Here is a 20,273-nt window from a genome sequence, read left to right as displayed (position 1 = left end):
CTCTGGCACCCTACTAGTCTGGCGGGACAGAGCCAAAGGCTCATTGGTTTGGGGGGCTCGGCTAGCCACCCAATCAGAGCCCACAAGAAGCACCGGACCCTCTCAGGGGTTGAACGGAGACCTGCGCATGAGCCCAGCCCAGGCGGTGGTACCCAGCTCTGTTACGTTGCAGGAAGGCAGAGCCGACTTGGGGAAGCTGCAGGAAGGATGTCCCTCTCGGATGGAAGAATGGATGTGGACAAGCTTTGTGGACAGGCAGGGCCCCGGAGACAGAACTCACTTACACAGTGATGCATCCTTCTAAACTCCAAGTGCCTCCCCCGTGCCACACTCTGGGATCACAGAGGTGAGTCAGCAGTGGGCAGAACTGTCCTCAGAGCTCACCTTTGTAAACTGTAAGGTGCCGTGTAACCGCAAGGGACTGCTTCCCTCCACATTCCCCCGTTACAGAGAGAAAGCTCAGGCTTCGAGGGTCTAGGTGGCTTTCCCAAGGTCATGGTCAGTAAGTGGCAGACCTTGGGACCTGCTGATCCTACCCAGGAACCTCCTGAGAACCCGTCCTGCCCACTCACCACCCCCTGGTCGCCCATGAGTCATTTTCCTTTTTGGTGTTAGCAGACACCTGGGTCTTAATAATCATGCGGCCCTCACTGGGGGCTTGAGCAAGGCCAGCTTCGTGGGAGGGTGCAGGGAGTGAGACGCATGTTGCACACAGAGGTAGGGGAGCCAGCCAGGAAGCACAGGGGGCTGAGGGCGGCCCCCCTCCCTGGCACCTCCCTGAGTCATTCTTTAATGCAGTGTATGCCTATTTTAATTCCTATCGGCACAAAAACCTTGTATGTCCTTTATAAACATTTCATTCTCTTCCGGTAGCAAGTTTCCCACTACCCAAGGCCCCTGTAGCCATCTCCCTCCCTGTGTGGGGCAGTCTGTCCCCAGCCCGGGCAGCTGTGGGCTGGAGCTGACAGCCCCCATCACCCTCACCCAGCACCGGCCTGTGATGGCTCAGGGAGCAGCCCAGCCCCCCTGAACTTGACAGAAGAGACTGAGGGTACCTGGGGAGGGAGGGTGACCATCCAGAGTCGGGGCTCCAACCTGAATTGGCCCCATGCCGGGGGCCAGTCGCGTCCATTGCTGTGTCCTGTAGTGGAATTCTGGCCAAGGGATCAGGGCAGGCTTCAGGGAGGGGCAGTCCCCAGCAGGAAGTTTTGCAAACTGTGAGGTGCTGTGCAAGCCTGAGGAAGTCATTTAGGCCAGCTGTTGATGGGCCTAGATTTCCAGGGAGCTAAGGGGAGCCACAAAGAGTTCTTGAGCACCAGAGTGCCAGGAGCAAGGCAGCTCTGTGACCCACACTGTCTGGCTGCCTTACTTACTTTTCACAGTGGGGAGAGCCTGCCGGACCCTCACGGCACCTTTAATGAATCACTGCCGGGAACAGGGGCCAGGTCTGGGAAACTTCTTATATCTAGTGACTGTCAACTTCTGGAAAGTCTAGTAGGAGCCAGCGAGGAGCACAAGGCGTCTTGGAAGGCAGGGCTGCCTTCTAGCCACAGCTGGTTCTTCAGGGAGCCCCAGACCCAACAGAAATGATGAGTGTTATTACCCTCTTCCCTGCATCTTTCCCCTCCGGAAAGCTGGCGCCTATTCATTTTATTTGTTAGCCAGCTGCAGCCGGGAGACGCAGGCGTCTTCTCTGCAAAGCCTCTCCCGGGACAGATCAAGGAGACCCAGGAAGTATATTAAAGAGGCCATGAAATCAGGCTGGATGATGCAGTGTCTTGGGCAAAGCTGCCCCCAGCCGTGCTGGGCTCGGGATTGGCCAGGACTCCAGGCAGGGCCCTGGGGACAGAAATCATTTACCCAGTGATGCATCCTTCTAAACTCCAAGTGCCTCCCCCGTGCCACACTCTGGGATCACAGAGGTGAGTCAGGAGCGGGCAGAACTGTCCTCAGAGCTCACAGTCTGGCCAGAGGGCGGTGGAAGGGAGGGAGGCCAGGACCCCCTGCCCGTGGCCTGGCCCACAGCAGCCCAGCTGTGACTCTCCACCAGGGCAGGTCAGTGTCTGTGGGTGAGAGGGGAGTACAGTCGGGGTGGTGATGGCCTGGTGTGTGGAGTGGGGGGGCGACCTGCCTGCCCCTGGGCCTTGCTTTGCCTCTCTGATCGTGGGGAGGGTGATATGAGCCTTTTCCAGGGTCACTCCGCGCGTGCCTCGTAACGAATAGCCTCGTGGCTCTTACGACCCTCCAGCCCCCTCCAGGCTTAGCAAGTAGGTGCTCTCCTGGGGGTGGGGGTTCACGTGCTAGAATCTGGGGCAGGACACGGGGCACGGGTCTTCCTTCCCATTCTCCCAAGCCTTCTTCACCACACACACCCATGTTGGCCCTGCCCTCCCTCACCCCCTGCCCTGTCCTTAGCGCTCCTGATGGGCTCAGGCCCTGCCACCTGCTGACAGAGAGCTCCCAGGCCCGGGGAGGGGCACTGACTGGTGAGAGCGAGATGGCCTGACGCACTGAGTGAGGTCCGAACGCCACGGAGGTGGGCAGCCTGAGCAGTCTGCAGCCACCTCTCCTCCCGGCAAACTCCTATTTACCCATCAAAACCCTGGAGGCTGCGTCCAGGCAGTGACTGCAGGCTGATGTCCCCGTCTGACTTGGGTCCTTCCTCTGTGCTTCCCCTGCTTCCGGCATGGGCCTCGTGCTAGAACTTTGCACCCGGCAGAGCAGATGATTCTGACACTGCTCACCTCCCTGGAGTTGGCAGTCAGGTCTGTCTTCCTCTCTGATTCTCCAGCAGCCCACACAGGGCCGGGCCTGAACTGGGGAGGGCCGTAGCTGCAGTTCAACCCATACCCTCCCCGCCCACCACTTCCTGGGCCCTAAGCAACAGCCCTGCCTTAGCCAGTGTGCTAAGCTGGGTCTCAGGTGCCGGGGTCCCTCTGACGAGGACTCTGCTGCCTCATGGCACCGAGGTCCCTTGAATTCGATTCCAATCTGTGTCCTTGTCAGCTCCTGTGCTGGGCCAGGAACCCTTGAGCCTCTACAGTGTGGAGACTGGACTCGACCCGGGGCCACTCAGCTCTTTCCTGGCCAGCCCCAGGCACCCCATGGCACCGCACAAACACCGTAGATGGGGGGGGGGGGGCGGGTAGAGCCTTGGCAGTGGTCGGGAGGCTAAGGCTACAGCAGGTGCTGTCTGCTGGGGGTGAGGACGCGGCAAGGGCTGGGGAGGGGAGGATGGGTTACCTCCTCAGACGGACTCACGGGTGACTCGTCGGAGCTTCAGCGCCCGGGAACTCAGGGAGCGTGGTGTTTGGGGTGCAGCACCGGGGGCAGCTTTTCAGACTGTGCGCTGTCCTTGTGAGCAGGCCCCAGGGCTGGCCCCACACCCAGCAGCCACCCAAGCAGCCTGTCATGGCCAGCGCTGGGGCCACAAGCAAGTCCGTCCCTGACTCTGCACACGTGGAAAAGTCTGTGGGAGGCACGGCCGGGTGCAGACGGACAGCATGAGCGGCTGTGCCCCTGTGCACAGGGAGATTTGCACCCAGTAGTGCATGCTCCGGCTCGTCAGCTCTGGGTGACGGTCAGCGCTGGTCACCTGCAGGGCTGGGGAATGATGACCCCGTCTCTCCAGGGCAGCCGCAAGCTGGTCTACTGTCCCCTTTTCAGCCTCCTCTTCCACCTCCATCTAGTGAACTGAGTGACCCTGCAGAGGTCACAGGCCCGCAGCCCAGAGGCAGGCACCGGATACCTGGTGTTGGTAGCTCTTCTGGGCCCTGTGCATGCCTCCTGAATGCCGTGTCAATCATTTTTTGACACTGCTTTGCCAGAAGGATGGGTTATTCATACAGTGGGGGGGGGGGGGGATGGGCAGTGTAGTCCTCGGTGGGATTTCTGACATTATGTTGCCTCTGCAGGGCCCAGAGGTGGAGGGGGAACTGGCCCGGGTGCGTGGGGTGCGTGGGGACTTAGTGGGAAAGCCTGGACGGGGATGTGGCTCCTGAAGCTTCCAGGACTGGTCCTAACCAGAGGTCGGGGGACAGGAGATGATCAAGGAGGACAGGGGCGGCTCACCCTGGAGGTCTTTGGTGGCCTGGACACCCATCTGCCCTCAACTTCCCAGGACCCATCGTGCCAGGCATTGGGCAGGGCCCTGGGCCCAGGCTGGCTGACTAGAGCCCCTTGGGAGATTTTGGGAGAAGTCCCTGTGGATCCCCCGTGACAAGCACAGGTCCTGGTGCGCAGTCACCAGTCTGGACAGAAAACACAAGAATCGTTGAATGAATATGGCGCCCAACCCAGGGAGGCCGGGGTGCACTCGTTCACACATGGACGGAAAACCCCGTCTTTCAGGGCCTGAACTGTCACACAGGTTCCGTGAGACCCCAGCGATTTAGGCCTCGTTCTCTGGGGAAGGAGCAATGGCCTTCCCAACGTCTGGCGCACGTGCTCTCCTTTCCTCTCATACGTGTAACTCATAGATCGCGTGGATGCTGTTGAATTTCAAATCCTTGCATGTAATCCCTGCAGCATATACAGGAACAGGGTGTACCCGTCCTGTGCATTGAGTGACTCTACACACACATATTGCACATAGAGTGTGTCCTTGAACGCGGGTGTGCTAGGAATATAGCGTATGTGCCTTTTGGGTATCAGTGTAATGTAGGTGGTTATGGGTCCCGTTCCGCGTACATGTGGTCATTCTACCCACACGTTCACGCTGGTCACAAAGTTCCCCTCTGTGCTGTGGACGTCCTGTGTGATGTACCCGTAGACGCTGCCCTTGTGTGTTCCACAGATAGCTTGTGCGTACTTTACATGCACACGTGGTTATTTGTACACCTGGTTGTAGTGTTGTGTCACAGCAGAGACAGGAAGCGGGTCCGGTGGAGAATACATGCGGTGTGTCGGTTGGGGCCTGTGCAGGAAGCAGCACTCTCAGTTCGAGCAATCAATTAATGGGCTGTTTATAGACTCTTCTGGAAAGGGTGAGTCTGGCAGAGGGAAAGCCACCAGGGAGGGCGTGGCTCCCTGGCAGGGTGCGGTCCGCGTTGCTGGGACTGTGGAGAGTGGCTCGAGGCTGTGAGGCTGCTGGCAGATGAGGCTCATGACCAAGGTCCTGGTCGTCTTCTGGCCTCCTGGCGACCTAACTGGAAGCCAGACAGCAGGCTGTTGAAGAGGTCCTGCCTGGCTGTCTCCTCCTCGGAAGGTCCTGCCCTCTGGGGGCATCCATCTCCCACACTCGGCGACACCTGCACCTGACTGCGGTGTGTCACCACTGTAATGGAGCAGCGGGATACGCCATGGGGGCGCCAGAATGAGGAAGTGCTTTCCTTATGCAGCAGGACAGATGGCCGGAGAACTGAACCACCCTGCCACGGGCTTGGGGCTGCTGTTCCCCGGGGCCACGTGAAGGAAACGGCTTCTGACCATCACTGCTGACAGGTGTGGGTGGGGCCCGGGAACCCCATGAGCAGCTTTTGACCCAGCAGATGCATCATTGGTCTCCTGTAGTAAATAGATTGCATCCAGAGCCATCAGCTAACATCACCAACTTTCTACGTGTCCAACAATCTACTGTTTCCCCACCATCCATCTGGCTTTGGTATCTGCCACGCAGGTGAGCTATATGGAGACACAGTGGGACTCCCACCCTTACATTTTGTATAAATATAAACCCACTTGTTTACCGAGATGTGCCTCATTCTTTCCTGAAGACCTAAGCCTCCATCTGGTACCCTTTCCCTCTAGGAAGAAGAGCTTCCTTTAGTAATTGTGCCGTGCAGATCTACTGGGAACAAGTTTTCTTTCATGTTAAAATGTGCTTTGACTTCATTCTTTAGAATTATTTTTGTTTTATTTTTGAGAGAGAGTAAGCAGGGGAGGGGCAGAGGGAGAGGGGGACAGAGGATGTGAAACGGGCTCTGTGCTGACTGTGGAAAGCCCGGTGTGGGGCTCGAACTCATGAACCGTGAGATCATGAACTGAGCCGAAGTCGGACGCTTAACTGATGGAGCCACCCTGGTGTCCCTTGACGTCACTCTTAAATGCTGTTTTCTATGGATGCACAATTCCAAGTTACCAGTCTTTTTTTGTTTGTTTCAAGCTCCATAAAGATGTTCGTTCACGGTTTCCTGGCTCCTATTGCTTATGATTAGAAGGAGGAGTATTGAGATGGTTTTCCGTGTGATGTCTTGTTTCTTTCTGGCTGCCTTCAAGACTTCTCTCTCTGGTTTCTAGCAGTTTGGCTCTGATGGCTGGTTTTCTTTGTAGTTCTCGCGCTTGGAGTTCACTGGGCTTCTTGAATCTGTAAATCTGTGTCTTTCACCAAATTTGGTCCATTTTGGCTATTCACTTTTTTTTTTTGGTCTTGCTGGGATGCCTTTTGATATTTTCCTAAAGGTCTCTGAGGCTTTGAGAATTTATTTTTAATCTGCTTTTGCTCTGTTCTTCAGGTTGGATTTCTGTTACTATCTTGGTTGCTCTCCCCCTCGGCTTTCTCTTTCCCATTTTAGCCTTTCTGGCCTGACTCCAACTTTGTCCTGTCGTTTTCCCTCTTGTGCAAGGACGATGGGGTTTCTGAGGGGTTGGAGCTCCGTGCTGGCCCAGTGGGATTGAGGGCCAGAGAGGATGAAGAGAAGGCACCCTGGAGGCAAGCATAGGAGGCCACTGCTCTAGCAAGATTAGGGCCCTTGGGGCAGGTAGGGCATGCACAGATTCACGCCAGGGGAGAGACAGACAAGCTGACCCTAAGTGATGTGGCCCTGGTAGAGAGCTGGGGGCTTGAGTAGTCAGACTGTTTCCTAGGGGGGAGAAGGGGCAGGTGGAGGTCTGGGGGCCTGGTTGGTCCCAACGGAGGTACCAGGCCCTGACTAGGTGCTGACTCAGCAGATCTGCACAACCCAGTCCCAGTGGGGACTGGGACTTACATGGGATGATAGTAACACGAAGAAACCAGGGTTGGGAAGGGTTGGTGCCCAAGATAGTGTACATGATTAAAGAGCTATGGGCCCATAATGGCTCGGGGTAACATCAGGGAAGCCTTTCTTGATGGGGCAGGATTTGACGTGTTGGAAGGTCTCAGTCTAAATACCGCCCCATGATTCAGGGTTTGTTTGTTTTTTTCCTGGACAGTATTAGTTCCAGAATTTGAACTAGAGCCTCCCGAGTCTCTTGTTCTTTCTGCCATATTGTATGGACCCTATCCTGGCTCTCACATGATCACTAACTACCTGAATGACCCTGGCAGGTACCTTCACCCTTCAAGCACTGCTATCTTCATTCAGAATGTGAGGAAGATACAGCTCAACTCTGTAAAGTTGACACGGGATGGATGAAGTTGCATGAAGAGTTTGAGAAGCACTTACACATGGGAGGTCTGGAAGGATTATTTGGTCCCCTCGTTCCTGAGAAGCCCCCATTCACACAGTGGCACAATGTTATTCCTTCATTTGTTCAATATTCTACCTGCTACCTATCACCGTGGGTGGGTGGGTGGGTGGGGGGTGCGGGGATCCAACCGTGAACAAAGCGGATACGAGTCTTTGCTATCATGGTGTGTATATTCCACTCTGCAATGACTCCTCTTGTCAACATCTCTGCCTTATTCTTGGTGCCTGAAAACTCTGGGCTCAAATTCCAGCTCTGAAGAGATCAAGTTATCCTGCTATTAAGTAACTGACTCAGTTTTCCCGCCCTTGGTGTTGGACTCATCGTGCCGGGTTTGGAAGGCTCTTAGGAGGTCAGAACGAGGCACCGTAGGACCAGGACTCAGCAGAGAGGCAGCAGCACTGGTGTTGCATGGTGGGCATATGTGTTATTCTCCCTTGGGCTCACTCCTTCTGCAGTCTTCTCGTTAGTGAGTGTGCGGCTTTTCCTTTTCAAGCTTTGCTTTGCTCTAAGAGGAGCAGGGAAAGGCCCTCCGCACCCCTCTGAACGGCCCCAGATGAACCGCCCCAAGTCCCCCCCCCCCCGAATTGCAAAGGACCCTTGACCGATTCTTCCTTGTTCGTCTCCCCACCTCTCCCAGCCTCCACCGTCTTCCCAGCCCCAGCCTCCAGCGACCTCTCTTCCCCGGCTCGCCCTTGTCCTCCTCTCTCCCTCCCTGTCTGTCCCAGCCCCACCCCAACGGAGATGCCCAAGTGCGACCCCACCCCAGAGCTCACGGGGCCTCTCCTCACGCCTTCTCCCTGTTTTCTCACCCCTCCCCTCAGGTTATGGGCACGCGGCCCCGGGCACCGACGCGGGCAAGGCCTTCTGCATGTTCTACGCGGTGCTGGGCATCCCGCTGACACTGGTCATGTTCCAGAGCCTGGGCGAGCGGATGAACACCTTTGTGCGCTACCTGCTGAAGCGTATCAAGAGGTGCTGCGGCATGCGCAACACGGAGGTGTCCATGGAGAACATGGTGACCGTGGGCTTCTTCTCCTGCATGGGGACGCTGTGCATCGGCGCGGCCGCGTTCTCCCAGTGCGAGGAGTGGAGTTTTTTCCACGCCTATTACTACTGTTTCATCACGTTGACTACCATCGGGTTCGGGGACTACGTGGCCCTGCAGACCAAGGGCGCCCTGCAGAAGAAGCCGCTCTACGTGGCCTTCAGCTTCATGTACATCCTGGTGGGGCTGACGGTCATCGGCGCCTTCCTCAACCTGGTGGTCCTCAGGTTCTTGACCATGAACAGCGAGGACGAGCGACGGGACGCCGAGGAGAGGGCGTCCCTGGCCGGGAACCGCAACAGCATGGTCATCCACATCCCCGAGGAGGCGCGGCAGGGCCGGCCCCGCTACAAGGCGGACGCGCCGGACCTGCAGTACGTGTGCTCCTGCACCTGCTACCGCCCGCAGGAGTACGGGGGCCGCCCGGCTGCCCAGCAGAACTCCTTCAGCGCCAAGCTCGCCCCCCACTACTTCCACTCCATCTCGTACAAGATCGAGGAGATCTCACCAAGCACGTTGAAAAACAGCCTCTTCCCCTCCCCCATCAGCTCCACCTCCCCCGGGTTACACAGCTTTACCGACAACCACAGGCTGATGCGACGGCGGAAGTCCGTTTAGGGTGCGGGGCGTGCCGGGCAGGCGGGAAAAGTCGCTTGTCCTCCTTGACGTCAAGTGCCACCGGCCCACCTCGTCTTTTCGTTCTCATTTATTCGTTCCGAGCATCCTTGGTTGTGATGGTCATCGTCACGATTACCTTCCCTCCTTCCTTTCCCCTCCCCCCCCGGGTTTCACATCCTCCCCCACCGCCCCCGGCGAGACAGAGCAGGCCCAAGGGGAGAGAAAGGCCCGACTCCCTCTGAGACTCGCGTCTGAGCATGAAGCATGGATTCCTTCTTCCCTCCCTCCCTCCCTCCCTCCCTCCCTTCCTTCCTTCCCAGCGAAGAATGCCTTACACCCTTCCCCAGCCTGCCCCACCTCTGGGGTGGCTCTCCCAGGACAGGTGTCAGACCAAGACCACCAGGCAGAGCTGAGAGAATATACCCGACCCAAAGTTGCCCCCCAGGCTGCCAGCCGGCCAGGGACCACCGACGTGCTGTCTGCCCTAACTTCCTCCCTCTCGTCCTCCCGAGCACTGGGTGGGTGTGCGTGCGCGGATGGTGTGTGAGTGAGTGCACACGCCCGTGTACCCGTGTGTGTGTGTGTGTGTATCGTGCGACAAAGCGGAAAGTGGCAGGTATTAATTTTTCTTTTCCACGACACAGTTCTGTTAAGAACCTGCTTTCAGCTGCTTCCAAACAAAAACGGGAAAACAAAACCCACGAGGCTTTTGATTTACCATTCTGCCAAATCAAGCATGCTCCATAAGCAGGCTCGATCCCAGATGTGTCATGACCATATTCTTTAGACACTACGTTCTAAATTATATTAACTTCTTTTTCGGGGTGGGTGGGAAAGAAGATACGGATCATCTTAGCTTGCCAGTTCAAAAATTTTTAAAAGCATGCACTTTGTTAAAACTGGTATGCATTATCAACGCAAGAAAACAAAACTAGCAGCGGAATTAATCAAAAGCCAAGAATAATACGAATTAAAGACATTTTTAATTTTATCATCTCCAGTTCCAACAATTTACCGCACAACTGGAAGCGTCAGGGGAAACTGGAAAATTGTTGGAACCTCAGAGTATCTATTTTGTTATTTCCCTCTCGCTTACATGGTGGTGATGGTGGTTTATGCAGCATCGATCTGCATAAGTAAGAATCACAGTGTGGGATGCTTGGATGAGAATGGGTATTCGTGGATGTGGTTTCTTTTCCTAATAAAAAATGACAGGGCATTCCTTGTTTAAAATATATATATATGTATGTATGTATGTAGTTCAAGAAAGACGGTCTCTAATTGCATTTGATTTGTAAATAAGGGCAAGTCTGTGTTGGTCTCAGGAAGCGTTTGGAGGTAAGGGTGGTGTCTTGGCCTGTTGGGAACTTGTCGATCTCCGGGGATGGTTTTCCTGAGTAGTGGAGAAATTCCTCCCCACCCTCCCTTTAGATGGCTCAATGGGAAGGCCTGTTAGTCTCCTGGGGGCAGCTAGGTTATTGAATATGGCATGTTGCAGGCCTTTTCAATGACAGGAGTAAAGGAAAGTCTGGTGCCTTTCATTTGCCTGGTCACCACCCCTGTCATTTGTAAAACTCACCTATCCTCTCATGGCTTCTACATAAACTCAAAGGTCACGGCTCTTAGATAGAAAAGGGCTTTAACTGCTTTGCCCAGAAGCAGCAGTGGGAGCCCCCGTGGGATCTCCCAGAAGGGAGGATCTCCCTAGAAGGAGTGGACCTTCAAGCTTCCTGAAAGGAGAGGGCACTAAATGCCACCAGTCCCAAGCACCTGGGCCATTGGACTGAAATGCAGCAGTCCAGGCTCCTCCAAAGAGGCAGATACTGTAGTGCTTATGTCACATGTTGAAAATGGCGCCTGCATCAGGACACAGAGCCTGAGGAAGGGGTCTGGGAACCACAGCTTCTCGAGGCCAGAATAGACCGTTCTCAACCTTCAAGGTTGTCTCAATGCACTCATTTTGAATAGATGCATATTTTAGGGATAAAAATCTGTCCAGAAAATAGAAGCAGTTAATTTTTTTTTCCATCGGAAGAAATTTTTGGTGATAGGGGGTCACGGGTATGAAAATACTAGCCCATCCTTGCAGAGTGCTTCATGTATTGGAGGAGTCCGCTTAGAAGAAGTGTGAGGTTTCTCATCAAAACCTTTGTAAGGTGTGTCCTCAGATGGGGGTAGGATCGTCTTTGATCTAGAGAGGAAACTGAGGTACCGAGACAGTGAGTGGTTTGCTCAATGTCCCAGAGCTGGTCTTGGTCCAGGAAGCAGACCCTGCCACACCACGGTGTCCTCGTTAGGCCCTCTACTGAGGGCACCTGCCTCTCTGTCCACAGGTAGGTGCACCAGGACCCTGGAGTCAGAGGAGCATGGGCTCAACTCTTCATTCAGAGCTGGTTTCCTGACTCAAATATCCATTTAAAGTGGCCTTCTACTTAAATGCCTCCAGTGACAGAGAGCTCCTCCTTTCCTGGGGAGATTGGGAAAACATTCCGTATTCTATATTTCCACAGAGTTGACTGTTCTGTATAGGATTAAGGATCATAGGATGGAGTTTTTGCTGTTCAGTGAAGACCACCAACTTAATATTGGAAGCAGCATGGAACCTGTCCTGCCATATCCCTCTTGTTTCTCTGTCCTTGGCGACTGTTCAGCCCTCTGAAGGACAGTGAGTCTTCTCTTCCAAAGTTAAACATCCTTGTTCATGCTTGGTATATTGAGGGGACAGAGGGGAACCTAGCTTTGCTTCTTTTGTGACAGCCATCTCTTTCTTAGGTGATGGCCCAGCGGTTCGCTACCGTGGTCTCTGGCCAAGGAGTTCTCCATACGCACCAATGAGGTGCTCTCTTGGGGACAGTGAGTCAAGGGCCTCCAGGGTCCTTCTCTTCCAATAAAATGGGTCTGAGGAATCTCCATCTAGGGCTTGGACACCTGAGACCCGCTCAGTCAGCACAAGAATCCTCAAAAAGCCAAGAGGAAGCTTAGTCTGAGTCACCTCACCGAGATCCCTCATTTTTCGGGGGGGTGGGGGAGGAGTTGAGGTGCAGAAAGAGTGAGCTGGCATCACAGGTCAGCCAGCCAGGCCCTTGGTCTTCTTGTGGATTTCTCCTGCTTTCTTCCTGGCTCTTCGGTCACTGCTGTTGCTTATATGTCCAAGGTCCCTCAGCACCTCAAGGAGTCTCTGTTCCTCCCTCTCATGCCTGGCGACTTCTTTCTGGAGTCAGGCTTCTCACACCCTTCCAGGTAGCAGTGCCCACTCGGCGAAGGGGAGAAGTCACAGGAGTTTGGAGGCAGGCTTCAGCTTCAGTTAGGACGAGCTGAGAAGAGCTGCATTCCACCTGAATCACAGGGGGACTGGCTGGCCACCCAGTTCTAGATGCAGGGTCTGAAAGTCAACATGCCTTGTAGATCCTTCAAGAGCTTTTGGACTCTTGCTCGAACGTTTTCCCCCTAGGAGATCTCAATCCATCCACTCCACCAAAGACAGGAGGGTGGGCAGTGGCCCTGATCGTCCCAAACAGGTCTGGGTGCTTTCTAGAGACCTTCCCTGTTTCCCTCTTCACCACACCCTTGCTGGGTGGAAGGTGCTATCACACCATGGGACTGTTAGACTCTCATTTACCTCAGAGTGAACCCACTGTCTGGGTTTTTGAGATGCCTGGTTAGCCCCGGAGCTGGGATCTGGTCTCTTCCCACCCACACCCCTTTGTCTTGAAACCCAGGCAGCAAACCCTTCAGTGCAGTCAGCTGCCCGGTGCTCCCTGCAGCATCTGTTGTGCTCCTGCCGTGCATCACTGATGGGGAAGAGCTGCCCGCACTGGGCATGATCACAGCAGGTCATTTGCAGCCCAAAGATCCCCACAGGGAGAGGAAATGGATGGACCCAGGCTGTTGGCCAGGAGGCCCGCCTTTGCAGGTGCTAAAACCCCATTTGTAAAAAGGGGAGGGTGACTGCAGAACCTTGGCTGTTTCTTCTCTGCGCAAGGGGCCTTGAGTGGGGAACCGTCTGGACGGTAACTCAGAAATCCACCAATAAGTCTAGGAGGTCGTTTTTCTCTGCCTCACCTAGATCTGAAAGCCTTGTGGATCCTGATTCCTAGCAATGATCACTAGCAGCTGGAAGGAACGGGTTAGAGGCGTTCACTGTGTGTGCACATTGACTTGGAGAGGGAGGTAAGAGCACAGATGATCAGAGGAGGAAAGCCACCCACCACTGAGGTCTATGGCCCTATTTCTTTACGCAGTCTTTTTAAATAATTGGCCCTAATTAAGATACCAGTTACGGGCATCCACAGAGGCGTGAGGTCTGAGGCCTGTGTTGGAATGCATCCATTCTACTAGTGTGCCGGGTACCACCTTCTGAAGTGTTCCAAGAGGGGTGTCAGACTGGGCGTGTGTCACGTGCAGGCCTGCTGCTGGGGCTCTGATGTGGGTTTCCTCCGGTAATGGCTTGTGTGGGACCCTGGACGCCTCCCAGTAGAGGAAGGGTTGGCAGGGCAGGGACCTGGTGCATACCTGCTGCTTCGCTGGGCCCTCAGAAGTCATAGGACCTTCCCAGACCTCTTACTGTCCCATAACACGACGGGACAGCTTGGGTGGGATTGATGAGCACTTAGCACAAAATGAATTTGACCCATGAAGACGTGTGCCCTGGGTGCCCCCATCAATGGGCATATTTGAAGGTCGGGACACCAGAAAGAATACCAACAGCGATTTGGTTTGTCAGGGTGCTGGGGAGACAGAGGGACACGTGGTGACACCGAGAACAGAGGTCATCACGTGAACCAGGACCCGTGCGTTCTGGGTTCCCCAGAGCCCCACACCTTGGTAGGCGCTGCTGTTGGGGGGCGGGGCGGGGCCGGGCGGGGTGGGGGGAGATCTTGTTTGCATGATTCTCCCCACCGACTCTGTTTTGAAAGTTCCAGATTAAAGTTGAGAGAACAGTATGATGAATTTCCGTATACCTATCACCCAGACTCCCCAGTGTTTGGTACTTTGTGACATTTGCTTACCTCTCCCACCCTTCCCATGCCCTCATGCCCATGCTGAGGTATGTGGAGAATGAAGTGGGGTCTGGACCATTTAGGTGGATCAGCCAAAGAAAAAATTGCTGATCTCCCGGGAACGAGAGCATTGTCCTAGAGAACAGTGCTCTTAACACCTTAGGAAAGTTAGCATTCGTACAATAATAATATCTCAAATACAGCATCCACATTTCCCCGATTGTCCCAGAAATGTCCTCCGGAGCTTTCTTGTGAGTCGGACAGACAGCCCAAGGTCACGTTCCATGTTGCCTGTCTGGTTGGCCCAGATTTGCCCAATCTAGGACATTCTTCCTCACCATTTTTGTCTTTCGGGAGATTGCCATTTTGAAGAGTCCAGGCCAGTTGTCTTGGGGAACGGACCCATGGTCTGCTTCCATCTGCTGGTTTGCTCAGGTTAGGGAATTTTAGGCAAGAAAACACTGGAGATGTGTAGCCATGATTAATGCATTTGAGGTGTTTGGCTCTCTTGAGACCTCTGTGATTACCCCTCTCATTGTAGAAAGATAAGTCACATTAAATGTGGTTCTCTTGTGTTGGTGAGACTAGTGGAAGCTTCTGGAGGTGTCCATGAGTCCCTGGATACCAAAGCCCAACACCGCCCTGCTATTTCTGACTTCTGACACGGAGCTCTTTGCTGTGCTGTGGGAACACCAGCCATCTTTTCCCTAAACATCTGTAGGGGTGATCCAGCTATAAATACACATGAAGCACAGAGATCTGCTTTTATCGATTTCAAAGCTGGCTGGCAGGTAGAACCCAGTAGGATTGTTGTAAGGATCCTGTAAGCTAGTTAGGGTACTCTGGCACCTGATAGCTGCTCAATGAGTATTAATGATCGCTGAGCCTTTCCTATCATTAATAATCATAGAACTGTAATTGGTTTTATGGTCGTGCTCTTGGCTATTAAATACTGTGATTCTGACCTCTGTCTTTGAGATCTTTACACCGGCAGGTTCTATAGCACGGATTTTTCGGTTCTGATGCCATCAAGCAGCCTACCTGCCGTGGCTAAGTAACCTTTCATTTTGATCAAGAAAATCAAGAAAACATGCCCATGCAGACTCCCACCTCTGAGCCTTTGCCCCTGCTGTTCCTGCTACCTGGAAGGTCTCCCTGCTGCTTTCCAGCATGCAGGTGGAGAAGGGGGCTTCTCCCTCATCCTTCAAAAGCCGCTCTTGACCCTTTGTCCCTTGATGGACTCAGGGATGCCTTCCTCCGGGCTCCCTAGTTCTTTCTGTCCCAGGAGAACATTGTGGGGGGCGAACGGCGATGGCGCTGGCCTTAAGTGCTGTAAGTGCTGGGAGGACCCAGAGAGGTGAACCGTGGCAGTCCCATTTCTAGCTTCTTGCCTACTCATCCCCGCTATCAAGACATGTCTGACCTTCAATGCAGGTAGTCAGGTAGTTGCTCCCTCCCTGAAAATCAGTGCACGCCCGTGTGCTAGAAATCCATCACCTGCCATTGGTTACTCCGTGTCATTTGCCTGCCAACGTTGAGTGTGCCCCAAGCTGCCCACGGCTGGGCACTTCCCATAAAGTGGGTGATTGGTACGTCCTCAGTCTCCAGAAGCACGCTTGTGACGTTTCACCCTGCAGTGGGGGGAGGGGGCCCTGTGGTGGCCCCGTCTGTCACCAGGAGCCAGGTCAGCGCTGTGTTCTCACAGAAGTCCCGCCAGTAGAGGCTGGGTAGTGTGGGACCATGCGCAGTAAGTGACCGGAACCTCCTGGGCCTCAGCTCTGCACCTGCCCAGCATGGCTCTGGGGCCCTGGGACACAGGCACACCCTTCCTGCCTCTGTGGGGCAGCGTGTGGGGAGGAAGCCGCTTAGTCTGGCGGCACCTTGCACACCCGAGACTGGCCTCTGACATACACAGGTGGGGGGGTGGTTTTGCCTCTCTGGGCCTCCGTTTCCCTAGCTTTAAGTTGGAGGTTAGAAATAAACCCTGCTGTGCAGAGTGGCTACGGGAACCACAGGGGATAACACTGGGTACCCGGTCCATGCCAGGTGCCACACTGGTGCCCTCACCATCTGCTGCTCTCAGAGCGGCCAGCCTCAAGGCTCCCGTGGGTTAACTCCCAGGCATTGGACTTGAAATCATACCGTGGAGAGGAAGTGATGGAGTCTGGTCGAGGAACTCAGGTAGGGCTTTGTGGAGGAAGTAGCTTTTGGAACTCTCTAGGCAAGCCTTGAAGGAGCAGGTGGGTGCTGTTTTCAGCAGAGGCATGGCACGGGAGCGCAGATTTCAGCCAGCGAGCAGTGGAATCCTGCCCCAGAGCCACACCCGACAGACAGGATGCAGCGTGACTGTCCAGGCCCTTCACAAGCTGCTCACATCCTCAGTCGTTCGGGCCAGTCTTGTGCTCAAGAACATTCCCTGGCTCCCCAGTGCCCACACAGTAAGTTTATTTCAAGGCCCTTCCCCCTCACACCCTAGCCCGAGTCTCAGGCTTCTGTGGAGGACCTGTCCATCCGAATGTCCCTACTGGGGTTTCCTCTCATGACAGAACTCCAGAGGCAGATCCTGGAGTCTCACCAAACTTGAATCCTTTGGAGTCTTATCATTGAGGTGGAGTTAATGGTTGTGTGTGTGGCGGGGAGGGGGGGGGGGGAGGAGTGTTTAAGTCTTCTGGACATTGGCTCTAATTTGCATAGGGGAACATTTTTGGATAAGGGCTGCTTGGTCTGTCACTCGGGCATCCGTGGGACTTGTCCTGGCAAAGTCTGACAGCTACCAAAGATTAGCATGGAGCTGATGAAAGGAAAAGGGAAAGGTCACGCTCACTTGGCTTGAAGAATTTGCCACTCTCTGATCAACAGATTCTGTGATTGCCTATGACTAGGGCCTCGGGCCCTGGGCTAAGGCCTCATGGGAGTTGCAGATGCTGGTCTGGGCCCCTGCCCTTATTCCAGGTTTCTCCCCTTGAGTTGGGGTCTCTTATGGCTGTGGTGCTGAGGGCAGGGTCCTTTGAAGAGCCAGGGCCGTCTGCCGTCGTGGTGAGCGCTGGCGGGCATGTGCCATGATGTACAGTCAAGGTCAAGGGGTGGCATCCTGGTATGGAGCTCCCCACCCACCCCCATAGGCAATGCATTGTGGACTTTGATTTTGAGGTGAGGCCTCTGAGTGGTGGAGGCTGAGGGGAGGCATTGGCTGAGTGGAAAGTAGTCTAGCCTAGGAAACATGACCCAGGGTTCAAACCTTGCCTTTGTGATTTGCTGTGTGACCCAGAGCAAGTCATTTCACTTTTCTGGGCCCGAGTTTCTTCCTTTCTAGACTGAGGGGTTTGGGGCCAAGGTCCCAAATTCCCACCCTGCCCCACCCCTCCCCCAAACCTTGTCTGCCTCGTTCTCTCTGCCCCCAGCTCCAGCCTGGGGAGGACCAGCTGGGCTGACGTCAACCGGCATCTAGAAGTATCTACCCAGACACCTTCTGCTGAAGGTAACTCTCCCAGTTAGACATGTTTAATGGCATATGGATCCTTAATTAACCGATAGCTTCTTGTGGTGCATCTTTGCTTAGTTTCCTGGGTCTACGTAAGGCACCCTGACTGTGCAAGGTGCCTGTTCTAAAGAGAGAGCACCTGTGCCTGGGGGAACCCTGGGACGCCGTGTCTGCAGCCCTCCCCCTCTCTGGTAGGAGGATGGGTCTGCCTCCCCAGGATCTGCCTTCCCATTAGTCCTGAAACCCTAGTTCTCCCTTCCATCTACCTCTGTTCTTCCCTGCTGTGTTCTCAGCTCGTCCTGACTTCAGGGCTCTTTGCTTCCTGGGAGGATATGTCGCCCCCCTACAGAAGCCACTGGCTCAGCACGGGGCCTCCTGCAGGGCCCCATCTGACTCAGGTCAGCTGTCTTTGCTCTACTGGGGCTGAGCCATGACAGCTCTACATCAGGGGCACGATGTAGACAGCCCCTTTACTGCTCCTCCAGTCTTGTGCTGGGTGGGGTGGCTGGGTTCAGAAGTAGCATCACTGGGAGGGAGCCCTGAATGCACACTTTCTGGCCCTTCCTCCCCAGGCTCTGTGCTCAGGCTCACAGGGAGAGGTGGGTCTTCTTGCTTACCAGAAGGGACACGGGGACTGCCTGAGGGGGGAGGCAGAAGGGGGTCACTTCTAGGTGAACAGGGAGGCTTCCAGATGGGCGGGCATTGGACAGGACAAAGTTCTGGGCCTTCAGGAAGAGCATTTGCTGAATGTGCTGGTTCCTTCACATGGTTCAAATGCCCAGCTCTGTGCAAATCACCAGGGCCCAAAGCCCGAGAGGAGAGCCATGCTCAGAACAAGACTTTGTCATTAATCTTGCCAAGCTTCATCCTCAGGTGTCTTGGCTGAGTAGCAGTGGCCCCAGAGGGCAGACCCCAGCCCAGAGGGCAGTTCCCTGCTACAGGGAGGGTGGGCTGGTAGACCCAGGCAGGAGGCAGGGGAGTCAGAATGTGACTATGAAATGTGGGTCTCCCAAAAAGGCCATAGGGTCCCCTGCATGAGGCAAAGGGCCTGGCCAAGGGGGACAGAAGAACTTCAGCTGAACCCTCTCCATAGTCTACTCTGTGCCTGGGGAGGTCACCGTCCCTGGGAGGGAGACATGAGAATGGCTTGGAGGAGGACTGACGTTCAGATAGGTCATCCGGGTGGACATGCCCCATCTCCCTGGGCCCCTGTGAAGGGTCTAGAAGGGTGGGATTGTTCCAGAAGGATTGAGAGTGGAAAACCCGGTCCTTTAGATGCTGCCTGGGTTCTGCCTGAGGCACAGGGGCATGGCCTTCCTGGCACCTTCCTGGCACCTGTGCCTCCTTGCCTGGTCACCATGGGAGGAGTCAGGGCAGGAGGGCACTTGCAAGGTGAGGCATCTCTACTTGGGGAAGCTTGTGTTCTTCATGGCTTCCTGTCACTCCTGGGTCCCAGTTCAGGTTCCTGGAGACCTCCAGCATCCAGAGAGCAGCTCTTGGTTTCGTGAGGTGTGGCCCTCAGCCTCGGCCAGTGAAAACAAAGCCCCAGCATTGCTTCTTCCAGCTCCTCAGCACTGGGAGCTGGCGGCCTCAAGGACCTCTGTCAGCACCTGGCCCTGGCTTCCTGCCTCCCCCTTTGTGATCAGGCCACATGGCCTTGGGCAAGCCGTGTCTTAGTCTCTTCCACAAAGGATGATGTAATAGCCAGGGAGAAGCAGGTGTCCCCCAGATAGGTATAGGTGGAGATGAAGGAAATACGTGTCATTATGTGTGGGGCTCTTGCTTGACCTTTCAGTGGAGTGGCGGGGGCGGGGGGGGGGGGGGGCAGGACCAGGTGCTCCCAGCGAAGGGTTCCTGAGCTGGACCAGCTCTTCTATCCCAGGAACAGCACATTTTTCAGGTACAGGTTTTCTGTAGGCCTTCTCACACCAATGAATCAAGTCTCCATCTACTTCCTCCGACCCCTCTCTGTTGATGGGTTCTCCTCTCTGGCCCCACCTTTCAGTTCCCAGTGGACCAGATGCTTGGTGATGGGGTGGGTGGGAGGTCCTCCAAGGACCCGAAGCCCACAGTCTGTCCCAAGCCCCTGACAAACCTTGGGGGAAAGGGGACCTTTCCTTAATCTAAGGGGACCCTACAGCCACCAGGTGTGAGCTGCAGCCATGGCGGCCCTGGTGGCTCCACGGGCCCCTCTGTGTGGGTATGGCCTGCTGATTATTCACTGAGCATGCTGGACATCGGCCATGGGCCAGCCTCAGCAAGAGGCATGGTGGTGAATGGGACCATCAAGGTCCCTGACCTCAGAACACCAAACTCTAGCACATGCTTCCAAGATGCCCGAGGTCTAGAAAGAGAGTCGCCTGAACAGATATTGGGATGAGAACGTGTTTCAGCAATTACTGTAGTTTGAGCTGAATTTTAGGAGTTGGGTAGAAATGTAAAAATCCAACGAACGGAAAAAACATGATATCGAGAACCCGGTGGAGCAGAACCCACAATTAATAATATTTCTCTGTAATTTGATGGCTCCTCAGAGAACACACTCCTGAAAAAAGGCCAATTATATATTGGTTTATTCAGCCTACAAATAGCATTTTGACAGCCATCTGGGGACGGCAGGGACTTGCAGAGGTTCTCTTAGGTCACCCTCTGCATTATCCAGCTTGCCCCCACTGGAAGGTTTGAAGCAGTCTTGTATGCCCTTAAATGTTAACTATGGGGCTTGCAACTAAACCGACAT

At 54.7% G+C, this 20,273-nt stretch overlaps 1 protein-coding gene across 1 annotated transcript in view; it reads left to right on the top strand.

The window, feature by feature from the left end:
• KCNK9 (potassium two pore domain channel subfamily K member 9) overlaps nucleotides 1–9,098 on the top strand; it is a 77,709-nt gene extending 68,611 nt beyond the window's left edge. Inside the window, exon 2 of the mRNA XM_060611401.3 lies at nucleotides 8,211–9,098. Within this exon, the coding sequence (XP_060467384.1) occupies nucleotides 8,211–9,052 (842 nt within the window). The 3' untranslated portion in view covers nucleotides 9,053–9,098. The remainder of the gene's footprint in view (nucleotides 1–8,210) is intronic.
• The last annotated feature ends 11,175 nt before the right edge of the window (nucleotides 9,099–20,273 follow it).

Source organism: Panthera onca, chromosome F2 (genome assembly GCF_046562875.1).
Source record: "Panthera onca isolate mPanOnc1 chromosome F2, mPanOnc1 haplotype 2, whole genome shotgun sequence".
NCBI classification, from domain to species: domain Eukaryota; kingdom Metazoa; phylum Chordata; class Mammalia; order Carnivora; family Felidae; genus Panthera; species Panthera onca.
This window is presented reverse-complemented; position numbering and strand designations above follow the sequence as displayed.